A 23,536-nucleotide genomic window follows, 5' to 3' on the forward strand; every position below is an offset into this window, starting at 1 on the left:
GTTGCTGTTGCACACTCAGTTGAGGACAACATGTCGAGTCGTGACAGTGGCGTTAGATGCCTCCGTTATACTGCGGGCGGTGGCCACTACAAGGGCAGGTGGCAACATGGCCAACATCATGGCTACGGCGTCAAAGCCACTGGCCGTGGTCTTATCTACGAGGGACAGTGGCGTCTTGGGCAACGACACGGCTACGGCACACTGCGTCGTCAATGGGCCAGTGGACACGCGGAGCGCATTTATGTGGGTCAGTGGCTGGAGGATGTGCGCTGCGGGGAGGGTAAGCAGTACTACGAGGATGGCTCCGTTTACTATGGCCAGTGGCAGGGCAATGGGCGCCATGGACGCGGCATTCAATGGCATGCGGATGGGCGCGTCTATATTGGGGAATGGCAAAAGGATGCCATGCACGGCAGAGGCGTGCTCTATGCGGGTGAGTCTACGCAGGGGATTCCCTTCCAGCGGCAGTTGGTATGTATATATGAAAGCATCGATGTTTCTCTATACTCCTCCGATCTCATTGTACACCGTAGAAACCGATCAAATTCAAATTCATGTCTAAAATGTAGGAAATGGTATGGTATAATATTCAAACTGGTATCACCTCCGTGATCTTTTCTTAACTTTAAGTCAGGCGAAGACTATAATTAGGCGTGAGATTCTATTGCCCAATTCAAAAAAAAAGTTGTATAAGGATTTGTTCACAATTTTTTTCAAGTCCCGTCGGGGCAGGTCGTACAAAGTAAATATATTCTTGATTGCAAAAGCAACCCAATTAGGCAAATAATCACCAAGCAGATGAAGTTGGTTTTAAAACTTTGTACTCACAAACCGAAATAAAAAGCTTCACCACACAGTTTTTAAATTTAAATTTTTCCTTAAATTATTATCATCCTTACAAATCGCAAGATCGGAAAAATATAACGGTAGTCATGGCTGCTTAATGTTTTTCAGCAATCTCCTAAAAATATGCAGTCATTTTTATACTCATTTAACATTTTTATACCCGTTACTTAAAAAATAAGTAAAAGGGTATATTGTGTTCGTTGGAATGTATGTAACAGGGAGAAGGAAGTATATCCGATCCCATAAAGTAAATCTATTCTTGATCATCATCTACAGCCATGTCTATCTGTCCGTCTGTCTGTTCGTCCTTCTGTGTGAGCGCCTAGATCTCAGAGACTAAAAGAGATAGTGGTACCAAATATTCACACGCAGATCCAAAAGTCGTTGGAGCAGGTCAAGTTTGATTTAAATATTAGTCACACCCCCATCCGCACCCGCAATTCGCGAAAAATTACCACACCCACAGTTTTAAAGATAAAACGCTTCTTGTGGTAAATAACGTTATCTATTATACCACTGAATCCCATCAAGATCGGACTAGTAGAACAGCATAATTGTAAATTCATGTTTTCAAAGCAACACAAGTAATTTCTATAAAATACATATTGAAATAAGTAACGGGTATTCTATGGTCGGGATCTCGACTATAGCCATTCCGACTAGCTAAGATTAGTAACGGGTGTCTCAAAGTCAAAAACTCGAGCATATTTTGACCATTTTCAAGTATTAACATACATTGATCTTTTTTGAATCAAAAATTTGCATTGCTTTGAAATCTTTTCTAATACCCTTTTTAAACTGAGACCTATAAGCAAAAAGCCATAGTTAAAGCCCTATTTAGACGACCGCGGAATGACCATAATTTTTATTACGATTTGTCGTTTTAAATTTGGTTTAAACATCTCGCTACGTTCCGCAATGTATTGGCATTAAGTTGCTTTATCAATAACATGCCAATTAGGAATTAGTATTATAATTAGGTTTTAATCCTATTTTCGTTTGTCAACAATGATGAAAAAAAAATAGAAAAGATAAAGATAAATGATGATAAAATGAAGAACGCAGATCTAAACAAGGCACAATTACTTTATTTTATTTTAAAGCATCTGATTTGGTTGAAAAGGGCACAATAACAGCGCAGGGTCGCTTAAGTACAATTATTGATAGTAAAATAAAAATAAAAATTGATAAAAATTGTGTACACAACAATCAGCTGATTTTCAGCTGATTTTCATAAAGGAAACGGGCAAACGCAATGTTTTTAGTTTGTGCTGAGCTTTTACTTGACGTTTACATAAATTACTTAGGTTAGGCCTGTGCTTTTGTGCTCGCAGTGTTAATCTAAGTAAAATATCACAGAATTAGAAAATGAGTCAGGGAACATCTTCGGTCAGCTGCCCCTTCTTACCTCTTGCATTTCGTTTTGAGCACTATTTGCCCAATTTATAACAGATTATAGTTCTCCATTATTGTTTTCTCGGAAACTTGTTACTAATTCCCATCGCCAGGTGATGTTTCAGGAATAGCGTTAAGAAGCTTTAGGAATAATAGACAGATGAGAACATAAATATATGTGACTATTCAATCGATCATTTGACTAACAGCAACAATTGCGACTAGGAGGAATACCACAGCGATCTTGGCCACTTTATAGTTAGACCCTGTACTTAAAAAAAGTACGGGGGTCTTTTAAGTTTGTTTTAAGGAATATATATAAAGTATATATATTCTTGATCAGCATCAATAGCCGAGTCGATATCGGAATGTCCGTCTGTCTGTATGAACACCCAGATCTCAGAGACTATAAAAGCTAGAGGCACCAAACTTGGTATGTAGGTTCCTCTATATTGTAAGCAGGTCAAGTTTGATTCAGAAATTGGCCACGTCCCCTTTACCGCCTAAAAATCGACATAAAAAATTTCATATCCAAATTATAAGAGCAATTTAAAATCTAGTAACACCAAACTTGGGATGTAGATTCCTCTATATTGCAGGCAAATCAAGCTTGCTTCTTTTTCCGATTCGACCACTATATCATATAGCGCCCATAGGAACAATCGGTCGAAAATTAAGCTTTAGTATGAAGAACTTTTTTGTTTTATGAGATATCATAACCAAACTTATAGAATATGCATTTAAGTTAGTCTTATACATCCTTGCCGAAGTTTAAATCGGACCACTTTTTCATACAGCTGTCATAGGAGCGATCGGGCAAACATTAAGTCTTAGATTAAAATTTTTTTGTTTTATGAGATATCGTAAACAAAATATGCAAAGACAGAATATGCTTTCAAGTTTGTCTTATACATCCTTACCAGTTCAAATCGGCTTACTATATCATATAGCTGCCATTGAAACAAGCAGTCCAAAATGTAATACAGTGGTCTGCAAGGGCGTCAAGTGAGCAAAATATTTTTGAATTTTTAGCAGTCTTAGCTTATTCCAACAGTCGGGAATGCTCGACTGTAACTCCGTCCATCTAGTTTTATTATACATTTTGACGATTTCTCGAGTTGATTAAATCGATTTCCAAGAATAATCAACGACTCGCTGTGGTTTGTTCATCGTAGTTAATTTTGGGCATTTAATTTTTAATGAACGACCGTAATAAATCATTAAATTGTCAAAGTTTAAATAAGACATGAAAACGATACAAGGAAAATAAGATTTGTGTTTTCAAATTAAAGAAATTTTTTTGAGAAAACTCGATATTTTTAGACCGATATATCGACAACTCCATACTTATTTTGGGCGATTTTCTATTTCGATATAAACCTCGGTCTAAAACATGGACTTGCATCACTAATGAACATACGTATGTATATTTTGAGGTTATCAGCAATGTATGCACGACTCGACGACATTATCACAAACAATCATTGACCGTTCATTTACACTCTTCTTGTACCAGGTTAATCCTAATTTTGTTGTTAAACATTTCTATAAAATATTTATTTTAAATGAAATTCTGTAGAAATCAGCTTATTTTCAGCGATGAAACAGGCAAACGTATGTTTTCAGTTTGCCTTGAGTCCTAACGCTTAAGGACAAAAAGCATTTACACTAATAAAAAAATCCAATAAAAAGGTCAATATTTTGAAGTCAAATTGTAAATTGCCCAATGCAACATTTAATATACGTTTTACCAAAAATTTTAATATTAATGTATACAACGGATCCATTATGTATGTCCGGCGTCAAGTTGGTTGCATAGTTGTATTAACGAAGCATAGGTTTGCAAGTCTTTCAAAGTTATGTTCTTGGTTTTATATGATGCATTGGAAAAGACTGGATGGTCCGTATGGATCCTCGTAAGGAAGAAGGACGTCGCCAAAGTTTCGACTGCCTTTTTAAAGTCGTTCCTTACGATAGAGTTTTTGCGTTTAACATAATTTGTCAATAGAATACAAAAGCAATTTGCGAACGCCTGTCCCCTAGGGGGACAAGGTTGCAATGAGCCAAGCAGACACGGCCAACCTAGAAAGAAAAACGCACAGACTCAGCAAGCACTTGACTCAGCAAGTCAAGGAAAGACACAGTCAAACGGCCACAGTAACAGGACACTGGGGCACTATCGTTCATCGGGACTGCTGTTCAATCAGCACTGCCGTAGCTGCAACGATGTGCAGGAAGCGGAAACTGCAGAGCATCTGCTCTGCCACTGCCCAGCACTTAGCAGAGGCAGAGGCAAATATGCATAAAATATATTTCTTATAATTTTGTTTATTATACAAAATTTTTCTTAACCTTTAATTATAGTTGAAATTATAACTAACCCCTTTTTTGACTTCGAAAATATGTGCAAAAAACAAAATCTCTGACACTTAAGGTTCACCGACATTTCGAATGGTTGTTTCAAAAGCAATTCTCTTCAAAACACACTTTTTCATGCGACCAAATAATGATCAAAATGGTTTTCCGCGTGAAAATCTGGCTAGTTTTGAAAAAGTTATCCAAAATTGAAGTCTAGTAAACTTTTTAAAAATGTCATAGGTTTTGGAGATAGAAGAAAAATAAAACATAATTTTTTACTCTATTTCAATTACTAAATCAATTTAGAGTCCAAATAATGATCTAAATGATATTCAGCATGTTAGCATTAGCTAGCAGTTATTTAACTAGGATTGCTTTTTTAAATCGTAGCTAAATTTTCAAGTCGATTTAAATGAACGTATAAACACTTCTCGGTTTGAAATGTACTACAAAACCAGCTGTCTCTTATATACAACTTATAAGTGACATTAAAAACGCTACACAATTGGACAAATATTTTATTAATACACAATAAAAACTAAATTTAGTCGTAACTATAAACACTTCATAAAAATGTGTTGAAGGAAAAGACGATTTTAGTTACATACGGCTTAGCTGCTCTTAAAACAATTTATATCGTCATATCGGTTACTGTGTAAATGGGTTATAAGAGAGACTAAATAATAATGGCCTATTAAGGAATATCGAAAAACTGTTTTACCCTATACATCAAGGTACACAACATTTTCTATATCGAAGCATCGATGCTTTCATTTTGATTTCAATTTGAAATCCCTAATTTGAGTCACAATCCACAGCCAACGGCAATCGATATGTGGGCGAGTTTAAGGACGGCTGCAAGTCCGGCGTAGGCGTTTACTATCATGGACAGGTGCCACAGCACGGCATGTGGAGCCAGGACATCTGCAAGAGCTCCGTGATGCCAGTGAAGAGTCAAAGTTCAAGTTGCAGCTAAACATTTATTGTAAAAACACAAAGTATATTAATTAATAAGATACTAAACTAAATTGGAATAAAGTTAATCAGTTCCTTTGGCGACGTCTTGTGCTCATTGAATCCATCTTTACCAAAGGCGTCACCGGCTGCTCCTCTACAGCATTCTGCCTCCTTGTGCGTCCCCTTGTGACCGTTGTTGTCTTGGGCGTATCCTCGGGCGTGGTATTGCGTCTGCTGATGCTGCTGGTTAATCCCAGGGTATTGGGAGCAGTAGCAACCCGTCTAGCTGGCACTATGGGTGTCTCCAACTGCTTCTGGGCACGTGTCCTTGTGCTGCGTGTCGCCTGCGCAGTGCGAGGCAAAGATTTTGTGAGCTTCACCTGTGCAGCAGTCAGCGGAGGAGGAGGTAGAGGTGGAGATAATTCCTCATCGCTCAAGTCAATGATCTCAATTAACTGACAGGAATTGAGATCGAAACGTTTATTCTCCTCCGGACTGCTGCCACTGGATAGACTGGAATCCTCTGTATAAATTGTAAACTTCGGTTTCGTTTTGCTTGCTTTGGACTTTTCCTTCGGCTTATCCTCCGGCGATACGTTAAACTGGAGAGCGCGACGTGGTTGTTGTTGTCGTCGTGTCTTTGCCACGGGTTTTGGTTGCAACTCCAGTTGAGCCGTTCGCAGTTGTAGCAACAAATTGTAGCGATAGTTGACATCGACTCGTTGCTGCAGCTGCTCGCTCTTGGCCAGCTTCAAGGCGGACTCGGTAACCTCAATGGCCTGGCGATACTTGTTCGTGGCACGCAAATAGTTGGCCTGATAGACTGGCAACACGAGCAACATATGCCCCAATGCGTTGCTACGTTCCGTGTCCCGTTGTAGCCAATCATTGGCCATGCTATAGAAATCATCCAACTGATCGTACTCCCGATTCAGAAAATATAAACGCGCATGGAAACAGCCCACAATGAAGTAGATGCACTGCAACTGATTGCTATCCCGTATTACAGGATGCGTCTCCTGCAGGTAACGTTGCAGCTTCAATCTGTTAGCGTTTTGAGATTGTATTTTCTGAAGAAGAATGAAAGGATGAGATCGGATGAGAAGAGGTACTACTGTTACTAACAGAGCTGTACAAAAATTGCAATCACTATGTTAAGCAAGTATGGATTACTGATCCGCTACTTGTGACTTATTACTATTTAAAATTATCTGCTAAATGACCTTAATGATTGTCATACTGATTTGATTGCAATCACAATTCAATCAAAAGCAATCATTAAAACTTTACTAAAATAGTCTGAAATTTAAGTGTTTGGTGATTTTTCTTTTGATGATTGTTAATAATAATGATGATGAGTGCATCGCGAGTCTTTCATTATAAAATATTGACGAAATGGAGCATTCTTCCTTTTATCTAAATTATTATTAGTTTGTTTTATTATCTATTAATCAACACAGATGCGTATCTATATAATTAGCAGTTAAACGGAGACTGTTAGCCACATTGTCGCGATGGAATTGAGTTCAATTGCAAAATTTAATAAAGAGATTGGAATTAAAATATTTATTAATTTAGTTAATGATTGAAATTAAGAAGTGATCCTACTAATGTTGATTGCAATAATGTGCTAAAAACTGTGCTGATTGCAGATTAAAATTTTATAATCCTAGCACATATAATTATTTTAGATTTTGATCAAAAACGTTTGAAATCTCTATAGGAGCATTATTTACGCGATGGCAATCAGATTGGTGAAGTCGGTTGTTTGATTTGATAATGAGGTATTGCAATTTTAATTTCTTTTTTTTATTTCAAATTTAATGTAGATTGAAATTTATACAATCAAAACAATGCAATCATATTTAATTTCGGTCATAAAAGACGAAAGACTTCAGATAACTAATGCGATTGCTATCAGATTGATTTATATCTATTTATCTATCGGATAGGATATTTTATTGGATATCTATGTACATACCAGTGGAGGCAACGACACTGTCAACTGTTGCTGCTTTCGAATGGGCTCCACGCTGGCGGTGCCCTGTTCCAGTTGCATGGACAACATCTTTCCGACCAGTTCGGTCATGTGCTTTGACTGAGCATCCATGGGAGTAGTAATCAGGCTGCTGGATTTGCTGATCGGCTGTGCCAAGGACAAGGGCTGGATACAGAGAAAGTGTTCGATGAGACGCAGCTTGGAAAGTGCCTTGTCCATGCATTCCATTCTCAGATTGGTCCACATCCAGGAGATCAAGACCTCCACGGTACGCAGCACCAGACCGCTCTTAAGGAGCACCTGCAGCAGGCTGATGGACATGTTGGGGAGCTCGCAAAGACGATTGGCGGTGCATTCGGTGCTGTCCCGAACGAGATCACTCAGCAACATATAGAGAGCACCAAGATCCACGGATGAAATGCTGGTAAATTTACGCACATTCTCCGTTAACGTGTCCAGCTGCTGATAGACCGTGGGCATTCTGGCCAGGATGCTGCAGTGCCGTTGCTGGTAACAGATTCGAAAGCGCACCGACTGCAGCGTCAGTAGGACAACGTCGCATTTGCCCACACGCTCCTGGAATTGATCACGCAGTCGCTCCACATGCAACAACAGCAACTGGGCGTGGCTCAGGCAATCCAAGCGAGCGTAGTAAAGCGCCATTTGACAGAGACACAGCATCAAAGTCGTGTGCTGACGCTTTAAGAAGTGATCACTCCGGATCTGCGGCCAGAGATCGTCCAACAGCTGCTGGGCATGCTCCACCTCGTGTGCCATATCGAAAAGCGCATGTTGCGTGTAGTGCGACATAAAGTGACTAATAGCACGAAGGAAGGTGAATCTGTCGCCCAGCATTCGACTTATGCGGAGCAACAGCAGCCACGCCCTGTCCGCTTGCTGCATGTAACCCATGCTGGACAGTGCCTTGGCAGCACAAATGGCATCATCAATCAGCGCCTCCCAGTCGATGAGCGCCTCGTCACTGCTCAAGCGTTCGGCATCAGCCTACAATAACAGAGAGAGAAACAGAAAGTGAGATTCAGAGATTGCAAAACCTATTGGCAAGCCTCTCAAATTTTTAAAAAGTTTCGGCATTCTGGATTTCTGGTTATCTTTCGAGCAATGCTTAAATTTTATACAAATTTCTTTTATTATTTCAACTGTTTTCCTATTTTTTGTTTGTTTATTTTTTAAGCCAATATAAATATAATTAGACATACTTTTATTTAAAGAAGCTTATTTAAGACAATGATTTTATTAGTATTATTTTAAAACATATTTAAAATTATTAAACGTTTGTAATTATTTAACCTGTCAGTCTAAGAAGATCACAGAGAAATTTAGTATGCAGACTCCTTATATGTGCCATTATTTTATTCCATTTTATATCCTACTTTGAATGTCATGCTCACTTCTCACGCAAATTGAAAAGAATCGAATAACAAGAGAAGTTCTAAATTTTATTTTTAGAGATTTGACATGCATGATAAGTATCTTGTACCTTTTGGAATATTAATCAACAAAAAAATTTGATACAGTTAGTATTCGTAGTGTTTTTTTAAGTTTTAAAGTTTAAGTTCCTTTTTCTCATTTTTTTTTCAGTACTAAAATTGTGTATGAACAATGTCCAATTTCGAAAAAGATAGTTTTCATTTAATCAGATATTGAAGACAAATTATACAATTGTTTTATTATTGTTTTACAGAAGAAAACAAATTTGTATTTTTTTAGAATGTAATTGGCAACTCCTATGTATATTTATAGATGCATTTTGAACTCACCTGGTTATAGAAGGCCTCAAAGGCGGCTATGACCGCTGTGGCCAGTTGCACCCGAGGCTTCTCGCTGGCAATATTGACATCCAAAAGGTTGTACTTGATACACAACTCCTCCAGACTCCTTTCCGTCACCTCCTTCATGGGTATTTTAGTCTTCTGGTTCTTCTCGTCCAATTCCAGGATCTTGCTAACGCTGACATGGGCCAGCATCAGCTGCTCCAGACGAGTCAGTCTCTTCTTTTGCAGTTTTAAGCGTAGCTCCTCGAACCGATTCAGTATTGTGGTGTCCGTGCGCATGTGACGTCCCAGGAGCACCAACTGGTAGTCGGTTTGACGATGACGCAACAGCGATTGCAGCAACGGCGGCGTCTTTCTGTGGGCCATCACGGCCACCATGTCCAGCTCGTAGAGCTTACGCCGCTGTGCTGTGGTGAGGGGATTGCCCAAGGGGCTCATCTCGTGAAGCTCGTAGACGCACTTGGGAATCGAGTTTTTGGCGTTGCAATAATAGACGCAGATCTGCTGAAACTGACGGGCGGGACAGGTAGTGGCGGCAATGAAGGTGCACTGCAACTGAGCGGCCAGCTCCGGATTATCGCAGTATGAGCCGGCCTTGTACAAGCGACGCAACAGTTGTCGCATCTCCTGATCTCCCAGCAGGGATCGCAGTTGCTGCAGCGGCTTCACCAACAGTTGCAACAATGCCATCTGTGTGCCACTCGACACCTTGTCGGCAATGTTGTTCAGATGCCAGACAAAGTTGAGCAATTCCGCGCTTGTTGCCACCATGCACTTGGTCACCTTCACCACGTCCACGGCATAGTGTATAATGCCGGCGAGAGACTCCTGAGCAGCCTGTCAAGGAATCGATTAGCAGATATTACCAATTAGTAGATTATAATATAGAACAGTCCTTATAAAGTAGATATATATTTTTGATCAAGACGACGAGTCGAGTCCATCTCTGTCTATGCTCGGTTTTGAAGATATCTTCGGCAAACTGGGTATAAATCTATCTTATCTTAACCAATCTTACCGATGTGTATTCTCTTTCAAATACTGCGCAAATTCAGTCGAAAGGAAATTACTATATCGTATAGCTGCCCTACAAATGCTCGATTTAAAATCAACCTTAAGTATGGAAATCTTTATTCTTTCTTAAGATATCTCAACAAATCTAACAGGAACGATCGATCGAAAAAAAGCCTTATAGTATGATAATGTACGTTAATTTTTCTGAAATCTTAACCAATCTCACCCAAACTAGTCTTTAATTTTATGAATTTTTTACAGTCGTTGACCTTAAGACCCAGTTTGGTTAAAATCAAACTACTATATCATAAAGCTGTCATACAATCGATCAGCCAAACATTATGTATAGAGTATTGCAAGAGTAACATATCTTCGGCCTACCGAAGATGTCCTTTCTTAAATTCGCTCATCGAATCTTACCTTCTGGAGTGTTGCCTGCGCCGAGGGCTGCCAAAAGCTGTAGGCGTTGGTGGCACAGCAGCCGAGGGTGAAAATGCAGTGTTTGCGAAGACTTTGACATTTGGAATCATTGGTGCAACTGGCGGCGAGTGGACTGTTGCTGCTTATGTCCATCGACATGGTAATCAAGCACTGGATGAGCTCAAAGTGTGCGGTATATGTCTCGGCGCTGTCCGTGCCGCCCAATCCCTGCCAGAAGACCTCGAAGCAGTTGTTCTTTCCATTCCTCTGATGCAGCAGTTTCTGCACACGCACAAAAACCAACAGAAAGTCTATGAACCACTGCTCCTTGGCATGTGCAGCGCCCTTGTGCTCAAAGAAATTAATCAGCTTCTTGGTCAGATCTATGTAATGACGCTTCAAGTCGGTAGTCTGTGCGGAATCTCGAGTGAACAGCAGCTTCAGGTAGTAGTAGAGTAACTGCATGACATAGTTTAGTGATGTCAATTCTTTGTAGGACTCGCGGCAGCAACGGAGCAGCTGCAACGCCAATTGCTGAGGCGCTTCCTCCGCTTGTTGCTGCCACGAGAAGCCATCGATTTGGATGAGGGCCAGCAAAGCACTTAAATATTCTGGAAACTGTGTGTTCAGCTCATCGGTGGTGCTTCCACTGCTGGCCAGTAGCTTAAAGAGCGGCTCGTACATCTTGTTCGAGTATGCCACAGGCAATGTGCCCAGGATCTTGAGGAAAGAGTTGCTCCGCTTGCCTAGAATTTGATTTAGCTCGGCGATGAGCTCACTGTATCCACCATTCTGGCGCTGCATGGCTTGGAACAGTACACCCATAGCTTGTAGGGCCAAACAGAGTTGATTTTTGGCCGTGCTCGTTGGCTGTATCTGTATTTGCTGGCCAAAAAAGTAGAGATGCCGTATATGAATATTCAGGTAGAGTTTGTAGTCAGTCTTGTTTTTGAGGTGGACGCGTTGTTTGTTGACCAACGCATAGAATCTTTGGCATTCCTCTATTGTTTGCTGCAAGTACAATATTCTATTATAGGAGCTGTTTAATTAAGTGCTTCATTTTGCTTACCTCTCGACAGATCGCGTGGTAAATGTAGTGCAGGCTGCCCAAGTGTCTCGCCCAGAACTCGGGCTTTGTGGCGCAGGGCTCAACGTGTGGCAGCATCGAGGCCACAATGTCGCAATAGAGGTCGGCATGTTTATGGCAATTGTCTTGCAGAGCAAAGCTAAGTTTACTCAATATGTTAATTTCATATCTCAGAGCATCAGATGCGACGCTGGACGTCCCGCCATTTCGGATATGATTGAATTGCGACTGAATTGTCTTCACAGCACTCTCAACTTCCTTTCGTGTTCCGCGCAATTGTTTTGCTATTTCATCGCGTGACATTTTCACATTTAAATTATTATTTATACAATAAAAACTTCAATAAGCCGCTCGAAATTATTTCCTAGTTGACGCCTTCAAAGAATTTGTATATGTCGCCGATAACTGATGTGGTGTTATCGATAGCAGCAGACCTGCGTGCGATTGAACTCAGTGCTGGTCAACTGTTTAAACCAATAACACTGAACTGTAACCGAGCGCGCCTCAAATTAACTTGAATTTATTGCAAGCAAGTCATCATACAAATTATATTAATAAAAGGTCAAATTTAAAAGGTTCGCTTATCTTAACTATTTTCTTGTTGGCGACTGCAGAGAATCAGTGAATGTCGCCGATATATAAGTAAGTGATGTAGAGCACGATATCAATCGATAGCAGCAGAACTGCGTGAGATTTATGTCAGTGCTGGACAACATTTCCTCAAAACAACACTGAACTGTAACAAAGCGCGCGCTAATTCAAGAGCAGTACATGTGTAATGGAGTCATGATGAGTTTTACGTGTGTAAAAGGTCAAACAAAAAGGTCAGGCATGTGAAATTGAATTGCGCAAAACATTGAATGGCTCGTTTAATTTACGAGTGCTGGTGCAACGAAAGCGTGGAAATTGCACACAAATAAATGTGGTCAACACACACATTTTGATTTATGTATGTAGCATGCTACGATTCTTGCAGACCATAAACCGGAACAGGTATGCAGATATGCAGTTATGCGCATTATTGGCCCACGCTTATTCACACTTGAGTGTATGTGTGTGTGTGTATTTATGGCAGATACAACCACATGTGGCTTACTTAGATGGAAACATATCGCTGTAATAAATACTTATGATTCCAGTATGACTCGAGGGACAAGGGAAGGCGACACGTTCAACTCTCGAACTCTTCAAAGTCGGAAGTCACGTTTAAACGTTTTCGCTAAAAGTTTCACATGCACACACTGAGTTCCCAGCTTGATGATTGATGAGCCACCAAACAGAATAGTGTGTAGTATTGTGTGTGTAGCACATGTGGCATTGTGTCTATCTTTGAGGCACATTCAGACAATTGTGTTTAATTTGGGCATCGCCTTAGCTTAATTAAGATGGAGCAAACACACTGACAGCTGCTGCAAGGAAAGTGTCAATTGTGGGTCAGTTTCATTATTATTATCCTATTATGTATACTATATGTTGTTCTATTATTGCCTTACAATATATGACCAGTCATGTTGCTTTGGTCAATTTTACTGAGAATGTGGCTCAAGTCTCAGGTTGAGGTCCAGGTTTACAGTTGATTTACTTGATCAAATATTTATTCAAGATTTATGGGCTTTTGTTTTGATTGACTCGAGACTTGAAGGCAACTTTAAATACTCGCAAAATAGCACAAAATGTGCCATTTCATATGAAAATAGAAACCGCAGTACAAAAATCTCATTCGCAATTCGCATTCGTAATCAACTGTCATTCAGCTGTCAATATTTGTTAAATCAAATTTTGTTTACAGAACCAGAAAAAATATGATAAATACATTTTCGAAAAATTTCACAATTTTCCCCCGTTTTTGCTGCCAAAATCAACAAACTCCCAAAATGCATTTATGTTCTCTCTATCATTGTCTGTGTCTATTTCGAATTTTGTTTTAATTGTGTGCAAACAGACAGAGAGACAGGGAGACAGACAATCTGTCAGTTGGGCTTGGCAGTTCATTAAAATGATTTCAGCGTGGAAATTTATGCGATTTTTCATTGAGCTGTAATTAAATTAGTCGCTTGGTATAATTTGAAATGCACTAATTTGTCCGCATCCCAAAGATAAATATAGTCTCATCCTGCTCCTGTTCCTATACGTTCTGTGACAGGCAACAAGGATTTATTGGCTCAGCCTGACGCTACAATTGCCTTACAACAACTGCAAAAAGTGCTCTTAATTAATTTCCCAGCAGCAAGTGAATAGCTGTCAGCTCAAGCGAGAGATACAAACACAAAGAAAATGTTGAAAAGCTCTCTCTGGCGTGAGAAGTGGAGGATTACGCTGAGAAACAATACAAGAATGTCTTTGGTGTTCATACACGTACTTTTTCTACCTTTTGTTATGTCAAGTTAATTAGGCACAAGCCTCAAGTAGACCCATTTCTTACTGATAATATACCTATATGATATAATATGGTATTTTATAGATGCAGCTGTTTATAGAGTGAAATCCATTGACATGCTTTTCTTTCTTTGAGGTGACTCGAACTTAATATGTCTTATAATGTTTCCGATAACAAAGCTATATTATTCCTATGAAGAGTTCTTTTTCTGAACTTTATGAAATTATAATTATAAATATTATGAAATTAAATTATTATGAAATTTAATTGTCATTAAAGAAGTCATCAGTTTTAAAAAATCCTTCGAGTCCAAGACATTGCTCCACAATAATAAAATACAGTCCACTAAAATTAAAAAGTAATGAAAAGTAAAATAAAAATGTTAATTATTATTTGTACCCTTTTTCTAAGTTAAGCAGAACTAATAAAATAATAATAATTTTTAGTATGGGACCGTTTTTAAAAGAATTTGGTCGGGTTCGCGTGGGAATAAGAACCGTATATAATCTTGAAGGTTTTGTATTCTATACTTATCCATTGTATCCCCTTTTAACTACCATCTTAGGTACCACTTTAATCTGTTTCAGCCCTTAAACTTTTTCCAAATTCCTCTCCCTCAACCCCTTTTATGCCCAATTGGAGCAGCTGTCTCGCCTTTTTGTCAGATTTCAATTTCTCGCCAGTTTTTTCAATGCCTTGACACGAACTTGACCATTGCTACAGATATGGGATGCCAAGTTTTCTAGCAAGCTGTCAGCGCTGTGGGCGCCAGCTGCAGTTGCACTTGCTTCATGTGGCATGCCCCATCTCCCACACCCCATTGAAAAGATCAGCTGCATTCACTTGACATGTGTGCAAAATTCACGCTTGAAAAGCATGTGGAAAATGCTGTCGCTTGTAAATTTTTTTGGCATGCGACATGCAGCATGCAGCATGCGGCATGGGAAAGGTGGCGAGGGAAAGGGATGGGGGCTGCAACATTAATTTATGGGCTGCATGCCACAGCGTTGCACATGGATGCAACTGCAGCCTTGCAACGAAGGGGCTGTCAGTGGCGTTAACGAGTCCATTAGGGAGGCAACCTGGGGAACAACCCCTGAAGTTGGTGGTGCACCACTTCTGGCACCACTTTTGACACCACTTCTGGTGGCACCCCAAAAACATTTTGTTTGGCGTTTAATTAAAATAGTTTCGCTTCGGGCTGACTAAGTTCTTTTTATGGCCACATTTAACGGTTCGAATGCATTCATAAAACTTTTTCGAGTGTCAGAAATTATGTTTGGCCCGAACTTGGCTTATTTCCCATGCGTCATGGTTTGGGGTCTAATAACCTTACGTAAGCGTGGCAAGAACCCCACCCAGTCACAGTCAACATTGAGAGTCGAGAGCTGATTTTGTTTGTGACTCATTTTGACTGGAAGCTGGTGCCGATTAACTGATTAAGCCAAATGTCAATGGCCAAAACTTTAGACATGGCCATAAAGAAAGGCCTTCACATTAGCCAGAGCTACAAATAACATAATTATACCACATATATGCCATATCTATATTCATGTATGCAGATCATCTACTATATGTATATGTTGACTCGTACATTGGTAAGCATTTCCTGTTTTTGGCCACTTTCTGAGCCGCTTTCGAATTGCATTTAAAAGCAATTATCAAATCATGTCGCTGCTGCCTGACAAACTCATTTATTTAGCTCAAAACTCAAGACATGTGGCATGCAACACACACACACACACACATTGATACACAACTAAACCAAGTCCAAGTGCAAGTCAAGTCCTAATTTTGCTTTCGTTTCACACCAGCTAGACACATGCATAGTTATACTCTTATTGCGAGCATTACAGCTTTGTTGAGTAATATGTAACGTTATATTGGTGGAGTGAGAAGTCCTAAATTGTATATATTTCTGATCTGGGCTTATGAGCTGAATCATTGTAGCTATTATAGACTGTCTTTTGTTTGTTTCTATGCTGATAATACTCTCTTTTTTAAGCTTGTTGAACCAAACTTGCAATCGCTGAAACTTTTTGTGGCATGCAACACAACTTCCGGCTTATTTGATCATGTATTTTTTTGACTATATTTTATTTACTGTAAATAAAATAAAACGAAATTGTTTTTCTTAAGTCTAAGCATTAATCAACAAAACTGCGCTTAAACTTTGTTCATATCTCCTTCCGATTAAAGTTAATAATTTTGGTAAAAAAAAAATACTGGAATATTTCTTTGTATTACTTTCCATAAATTTATAAAAAAAAAAATGTGATAATGCTGACAAAGCAATAATTAGTTGAAAAAAGAGCTTTTGCAGGACACTTTTTTTTATTTAAATAATATTAGAAACAATTTTTAATTATAACAGAAAAGTTTTAAAAATGATTTCTGGGGGTATTTCAAAAGAAATAACATAGTTCACATTGCACAGATAAGTAGTTAATGAAAGGAACAGAGAAATTAATTTGGCTTAAGGGTCGATTTGACCGCATAGGCGATTTTACCGATTATAGAATATATTGCCGCTATATAAACAATCAGTAAGGGTATTTAATGTGCTACATGCCGTAGTTAGCTATGTTTTTCTGCTTTTCTATGAAGTTACCAGAGCGTCGGAGATCCACAAGCTGTCAAACTGTCGCCAGCGCAAGAAATTGTCATTATTCAATGTCTAGAGGGGGGAACTGTAGCGGGGCTCTCTATAGGGGCACAGGTTGAGGTTCGGTTCGCTTTGGGTAGATATTGGTTTGGATTGAGGGGGCTTCCAACTAATTTCAATGTGTGAAAATTAAATATTTTTTGGGGAAAATTGGAAGAAGCTGATGTGCCTACCAATTGGTTTATGGTCTGTTGTTTGTTAACTGTGAGAACCTGTCGAGAGCTAAGTGCATGGTCCTTCTCTCCCCTTCCCCCAACCGATCTCCTTAACATATCTTGCTTTTTGTTTTGTTTTTCCTCATTTAAAGCTCGCCAATTCAAAAATCCATCGGCATAAATCATGTGGCAAGCGCCACAAACACGGCGACATATTAAATTTACAAGTTGATTTTGATTTATGCCCGTATGCATATAAATACGTATATATTTTGTTGTTGCTGTTATTGCTGTCAAGTCGTCTCGACGCTAACTTAATTTAACTCTCGTTGTAGTTTCCCTCTCTGTCTTCCACTCTGTCTGTCTCTCTCTGATTTTAGTCTGTCTCATTTTCGCTGAGCCAACGCAATTTGCGGTGTACGTCGACGTCACTTGCAATTAAGGTATCAAAATGCTGGGTATACATTCGCATAGGGTAGTATAGGTGTGTCAATAAGAATGTGACAATTAAAGAAGAGCATTTCAATTAATTTCTAAAAGATTGAAATAAGTTCTCAGTTTAAAAATTTGTTTTGTGTGTTGTGTTTATTTGGTAGAGTTTTTTCAGTTCTCATAGTTGGAGTAATGGAATAAATATTTAAAAAGTAAGATCTATATTACAGGATTGCCTTAAAGGAGCCAAATACTTAGAGTCAAAAATCTAAGACTATGTCTATGCAACTTGGTACAGTTGCGTCATTTATCACTATTTTCACTTTACCATCCGTATTAGCTGTGTATTCATGCAGTTCTTCACTAAGTACTCAGTTTGCTGCTATTTGTGGGCGGTTTTAAAGCCTGTGGAAGTAACTTTCTTCGCCTTCGCCCGTCATTTCAAATGACAAACTAACAGACAGACACCGACAGCTCCATTAATTAAAATGAAAATTAGTGGTTTCGAATTGCACCGAGATGGAATTTGATGGGATGGCTTGGCAGCATCCAGCCCAGCATCATTCCAGGAAATCCATTGAAATGCTGCAATTAGCGGCGAGCGTGTAAATCTTTTGCCTGGCAATTTGATAAATCCACATAACTTGACCCACTTACAAGCTCACTGATGAAGTCTTCCCATCTTCCCTCTCCTCTCTGTCTCTGTCTCACGTTCTGGCCAAAATGTACAGAGCAATTTCATTTTTTAAGCATGCTTCTTCCACTCTTGGTTCTCTCCTCTTGCCATTTTGGGGCAATTTGTGTAAATGACTGAGCATTTAATTTAAAATTTATCATTTTACAGCCACTTTTGGGCGGTTTCTGACCGATGCAAATGTTTAAAGTTGAATTTAAAGCCCAACTGAACTGAACTGAACTAAACTTTTTTAAACTTGTGCATAGAATGAGTTGTTGAGAGCTTTTCTTTTTCTATGGAAATGTGCGTCCACAACTTTTAGCCACAACCTGTCCGTTGGGGTGGCAATCAAACGAGTTGCGACCGCGACTTTCAACGGAAAATTAAAAATATGTATTATAAAAAAGTTATGCACTTTTTATGCATATAAATGTAAAAAAAAGTAAGACACACATTGTAATAAAAAAAGTAAAAGGGCAGAATGCAAATAAATGAATAAATACTTGCAGAGATGACAGTTGAATTTAATTGAATCAGTCAACATTTTGCTAGACACAAGCGTCGCGACATTGGCCATTTATTGTTAAATCAATTTGTTTGACAAACTTATAAAACAACGCAATGTAAATCAATTAAAACTATTCAATTTAAACTGCTTTAATTTGTCACGTCAATTCAAATTGTGGTCAACTGGCGCCAAGCCAGTAGCTTAAAAACGCAGCTGCCGATTAATAGAGAGAAAAGTAGTAACGTGACAATATATTTTTAATTAGAGTTATTTAATAAACATAGGGATGATTAACTAGCAAAATTTATTTAAATAACTCTCTTTATTTAATTTATTTTCCAATCAAAATTTTGTATTTAATAAAAGTCTTGTTGCTAAATTTACCAATTCTTTAAGAATGTAATTTTTTTTTTGAATAGCGCGCCATAAACGGTCTACAGATTGTATCGATGTATCGATACGATGACGATGTATTGCGCTCTCGCAACACTGAGGGTAATTTCTGGCGCTCATTTTCTCAATCTCTCTCTCGTTCTCTCGCATGCATTTTCAGCGTCTGCATTTTTGTTTCATTTCGGGCGCCTTTCGTCAGTCTCTTTTCAATTGTGGTCGCGTGAGGTTGGCTGCGCGTGTGTTGCTGGTCGTATTGAAAACCAAAAACCGCATTTTAATAAAAGAAAATTTAAACTAAATACAACTATCTGAAATAAAAGTGCGATTATTTACTTGGTTTGACCAAGTTCATTTATTCTTATACACAAATTAAGTGGAAAACATGCATTAAGAAAAATACAATTCGCGACGCTTGCCTGTGGCCAAGGACTGAAACGTTAGTTAGAGCGAGATAACGCTACTGTGTACGCAATTTGTTGATGTCGTTTTTGTTGTTGGTAGTGCCTGGCGCTTATGCTCATAGTAATTGTTGTTGGATGCGCCGTGGTAAAAGTGTTTTGTTTGTAAAAGAACAACAAATGCGCCCAAAATTGTTCTAATTTCTTCCTGCTGTCTCTGCTGTTACTATTGTTATTGTTTTTGCAGCCGGCAAATCAAACCAACAACTCGAGTTCAATGAATATATTCCTCAAGTAGCGGCAAGTTTCCAGCGAAAAACAGCGATACGCCAAAATTCGGCGAATACACAACAAAAGTGGAGTGAGCGAATATAAGAAAAAGAAGAAATATAAAATGTGGAGAATGTGTAGAATGTGTGTGCAAAAATAATAACAAACAAGTGACAGGAAATCGAAACCGAAAACGAAACCAAAGCAAAATCAGAGGCCTTCAAAATGCAGTGCACTGAAAACAATAACAAAGACGCAAATATTGCTTAAGTTGAGCAATATCGTAACTATTCAAATAACCGTAGACAGCGTAAACATCGGACGGTTTCGCAATACAACGCTGAAATTCACAATGGCAGAAAACAACGGAAAGATCAGGACTTGCAAATGGATGTGGATGTGGATTTTTATCTCGATTGAATTATTACAACTGGTGACAGTTTCGCATGGGAGTCAAGGTGAGTACAGTTACAGTTACAGTTATCGATAGGCCAATTGAGGTGACAGTTTGTCTGGCCGACGTGCAAAAGTGCAGGTCTTTCTAGTGCCTACTAAATATTGTTCCTAAATTAGTTTACTACAAAAATTAGCTGATAACTGATAAACGATTTGACGTACATTGGGAAGGTTCTTTTTTTTGCCTGAGCACATGTGAAACAGCTTTACCAATCATACAATCATACGACCCCGACCCTTACCCATATGCCATATGCTAGTCATCCATTTTCACTTGTTGTCGATAATTGCTATAGTGTAAAATGTATAACTCAGTTAAAGATAAGACAAGGACGTTGCAAATACGTTTTTATCAGCCTTTCATTATCTTTGCTTTTGGCTGTTAAACAGTTTTAATGAGTTGACTTTCGAGTCATTCGATTACATTAAGCGCTCGTTCGATAGTTATTCCTCAGAATTTGCAAAATGTTGAAATATGTCGCATTTATTTACAAGCAATCTACTCGAAACCTGTCTTTTTTGATAAGTATTCAGTTTGTAATACAGAATTTATCGACTTGGAGATACCATGTCATGAATTGATCCACAGAAAAACGAACTGAAATATACCCTGCTATAATTATGTTTACTTATAAAACCTTATACTTTTCCCTTTCCCACTTTACTACAGGGTATCAATATTTACTTGAATTGGATTCTTAACAATAGCATAGAGCAACAACAAGTGTTCCCCTGAGCAGGTAGTTGAATATCCCATGAAAACAGGTCAAATATCGCGACTGGAGCAGCTGCAAAGCATTAACTGATTAATTTTCCACTGGCAACGAACGTATTTCAATTTCTCAGTTTTCCATCTAGAAAATAAACCTTAGAAAATCCTCACAAAATGCGCAAATAATGCAAACAAATTAAATGCCTTTCGCATGGCTCAACGAATAGGGGAAAAAAGAAACTGCCGTCAAGGCAACTGAAACACCCCCTTGTTGAGCTGGTGGGGTGCCTGAAATTTATCACTGCCAGAACATAAAAAATAAACTAAACATCCCCGAAAAGTGGAAAAAGTCAAACAGAAAATAATGATAAGCTCTACCCTTAGCTGTCATGTGCTTTATCATAACAACTTTTCGGGTATGAAACATATATGCAAATTGCGTGTAACGGTATGTCAAAATATGGGTCAATCTTGAAGTTATATCCAACTAACCAAAAGTTTATATCATGCTGCATTCAAATTTACTATATTGCGTTACGGTAAACACGCTAAAACCACTTTAAGGATTCAAATCTAACTTAAAAGTGTAGTTCATATTCTTGACTCTAATGCGTTGTAAAAAAACAGCCATAAACGAATTTTACTCTCTCTTAGTATAAAGATTTTGATAAGTCGACTTCTTACTTAATTCTTTTGCACGGCAGAAGTGGTGTAAAAATTAAAAAAAAAAAATATAAAAAAATTTGGATACCTGAATCAAGAAAATTGAATTCAATAGCTTGAATAGCATTTCTCTAAATGCTTTTAATAATATATCTTTAATGGCAACAGTCTGACTTGCTTTTAAAATTACAAAATAGCTAACAGCTAAAAAATTGCTAAAATGTGAACACTCCGCTGCAGTAAACTCATATATCGTCTGCTCTGAAAGTATTTGAATATCATAATTTTCGCACCCTTTACTCACTTATGCTGTGATGATCATAATCTTAAAAGACACATTTCGCTCGCTCTGACAGTACTTTAAAAAGGCAATTTAAAGAGTCTCCTACACACACAGACGTACACAGAGTGGCCTTAATTAATGGCCAGGTAGTAATTAAAAAATCTTAGTGTCACACACAAAGGAGCCAGTACAATAACAATAAAAATAATGAACTGGGTGTAACCTGAAAGCAAAGTCCTGCTCCTGTTTCACCATTCTCATATAAATAATACCAGCTTTTGTATTTTTCACATTTTTAATGGTCATAATTCTTTGCTTAGTGGCTGTTCCCTCTGTGAACTGTGACAATTGTTTCGTGTTCGTGCTCATGCTCATGTTCACGTTACCAGGACCTCAGTGCGAATCCTGGACTCGTGCTTGTAGCTGAGCTGGGGATTCGGGCAAAGCAGCACCAGCATATTTGGCCACATTACGTGATATACCGAATATGAGTGACATGTTATTCTAATTTCACACCCCTTTTGAAGGGTGCGCTCGGCCGCCATAAACATTTCCATATGGTTTGCCTGGCCTTAGGGCTATGGTTATGGCTCTAACGTTGACGTTGACGCTGACTCTGTCGCAATGTGTACACAATGTACATAAATAAGTTGTGGGGAGAGAGAGAATGTGCCCAGAATGAGGTCATTTCTTCAGTTTCAGTTTCGGTTTTTGTTAATCGCTGTTGCCTGCTGTCAACTAATTACAGTCCATTGCAGAGTCTCGTAACAACTCTTAAGTCTGAGTTGGAAATCATTTCCTGAAACGGAAATTGACAACAGTCTGACTAAGTGTAAGGGCACGTCTTTTATATGCGGCGGAAAGGACTTCCATCTTGCATTGGGTTGGGAATTGAGTACTGTCAACTGTTAGTGAATTCTCTCAACATTCTGTCAATTTTCAATCAGTGCAAACAAAATAACAACTGCTAAGGAGCTGATGCTTTTGTTGTGGAGGTAGAAAGGTATCCATCCAGGTCTTTGTGCCAAGTTGGGTGTGTTGCATGTTGTATGTGGTGTGTGTTTTACTTGACGGTGGCTTTGACATTGTTCAAGGTTGCAATTGCTATGGCAACTGCAACATGTATTTTCCTATGGCAAATCAAACTCAGACGACATATTGAAATTGATTGCAGAGCAAGAATAACAAACAATAAGATGATAATTTCTGAAAAATTTAATAATCATTTTTATGAGAATCTAATGTTAGAAAATGTTTTTGTTATTCTTTTTCCTCTGATTTAAAGTCAGGCTGAAATAAAATTATGATAGTAATATATAAACAGAGTGAAATTTAGTTTAATGTATTTATATTATAATCAAACATATTTTTTGTAAGAAAATAAATGATTTCAAAGGTTTTTTTGGGAACTCAAAAAACCAAGACCGACTCGGTTTCTGAACAACATTTGTTTTCACAAACTACAACTTCATTAACTAACTTACATTTTAGTACACCTGTAAGAATTCCAAGGGAAATTTCCATGTTAACATTACTAATTATTCTAAGCTCTGTTGACACACAACAGCTTTGAAATTCTTTTTAATTCACAGAAAAATCACATTTAAAAAACTTGTCACTTTTTCCTCGAGTCAAATGTTAATACATTAATTTAGCTTACACATTTTTTTATATAG

General features: G+C 38.4%; 3 protein-coding genes across 5 annotated transcripts in view; 2 read left to right on the plus strand and 1 right to left on the minus strand.

Annotated features, from left to right (window-relative positions):
* Window positions 1-30: 30 nt before the first annotated feature.
* On the plus strand, window positions 31-5,651 carry LOC117785242 (MORN repeat-containing protein 3). Of its 2 annotated transcripts, none has more exons than XM_034623165.1 (2): window positions 31-433; window positions 5,418-5,651. In XM_034623165.1, exons 1-2 carry the CDS (start codon window positions 31-33, stop codon window positions 5,573-5,575), a joined length of 561 nt encoding a protein of 186 aa, XP_034479056.1. In that variant the 3' UTR covers window positions 5,576-5,651. The 2 variants fall into 2 exon arrangements, 1 of the variants encoding a protein (XP_034479056.1); XR_004617491.1 differs by lacking the exon at window positions 31-433 and adding an exon at window positions 5,166-5,333 and having other exon boundaries at window positions 5,418-5,496.
* On the minus strand, window positions 5,560-12,175 carry LOC117785241 (protein three rows). The gene is made up of 5 exons (XM_034623164.1): window positions 11,855-12,175; window positions 10,786-11,796; window positions 9,337-10,188; window positions 7,538-8,560; window positions 5,560-6,626 (listed from the first exon to the last, which is right to left on the minus strand). Exons 1-5 carry the CDS (start codon window positions 12,173-12,175, stop codon window positions 5,643-5,645), a joined length of 4,191 nt encoding a protein of 1,396 aa, XP_034479055.1. The 3' UTR covers window positions 5,560-5,642.
* A 7,113-nt stretch (window positions 12,176-19,288) lies between these two features.
* The window catches only part of LOC117784856 (neogenin), a 44,408-nt gene continuing 40,160 nt past the window's right edge, over window positions 19,289-23,536 (plus strand). For both annotated transcript variants that reach the window (XM_034622702.1, XM_034622703.1), the window contains exon 1: window positions 19,289-20,204. In XM_034622702.1, coding sequence (XP_034478593.1) covers window positions 20,099-20,204 — 106 coding nt within the window. In that variant the 5' untranslated portion in view covers window positions 19,289-20,098. The remainder of the gene's footprint in view (window positions 20,205-23,536) is intronic.

This window comes from Drosophila innubila, assembly GCF_004354385.1.
Source record: "Drosophila innubila isolate TH190305 chromosome 2R unlocalized genomic scaffold, UK_Dinn_1.0 1_C_2R, whole genome shotgun sequence".
NCBI classification, from domain to species: domain Eukaryota; kingdom Metazoa; phylum Arthropoda; class Insecta; order Diptera; family Drosophilidae; genus Drosophila; species Drosophila innubila.

What these genes read in the sequence shown, in the direction of transcription:
- LOC117785242 (XM_034623165.1), top strand. Translation starts at nt 31, where the DNA reads ATGTCGAGTCGTGACAGTGGCGTTAGATGCCTCCGTTATACTGCGGGC. An exon ending in CAGAGGCGTGCTCTATGCGG is followed by an intron (nt 434 to 5,417) that starts GTGAGTCTACGC and finishes CACAATCCACAG; the next exon opens with CCAACGGCAATCGATATGTG.
- LOC117785241 (XM_034623164.1), bottom strand. Translation starts at nt 12,175, where the DNA reads ATGTCACGCGATGAAATAGCAAAACAATTGCGCGGAACACGAAAGGAA. An exon ending in ACCACGCGATCTGTCGAGAG is followed by an intron (nt 11,797 to 11,854) that starts GTAAGCAAAATG and finishes TTGTACTTGCAG; the next exon opens with CAAACAATAGAGGAATGCCA. An exon ending in CGCAGGCAACACTCCAGAAG is followed by an intron (nt 10,189 to 10,785) that starts GTAAGATTCGAT and finishes ATTCCTTGACAG; the next exon opens with GCTGCTCAGGAGTCTCTCGC.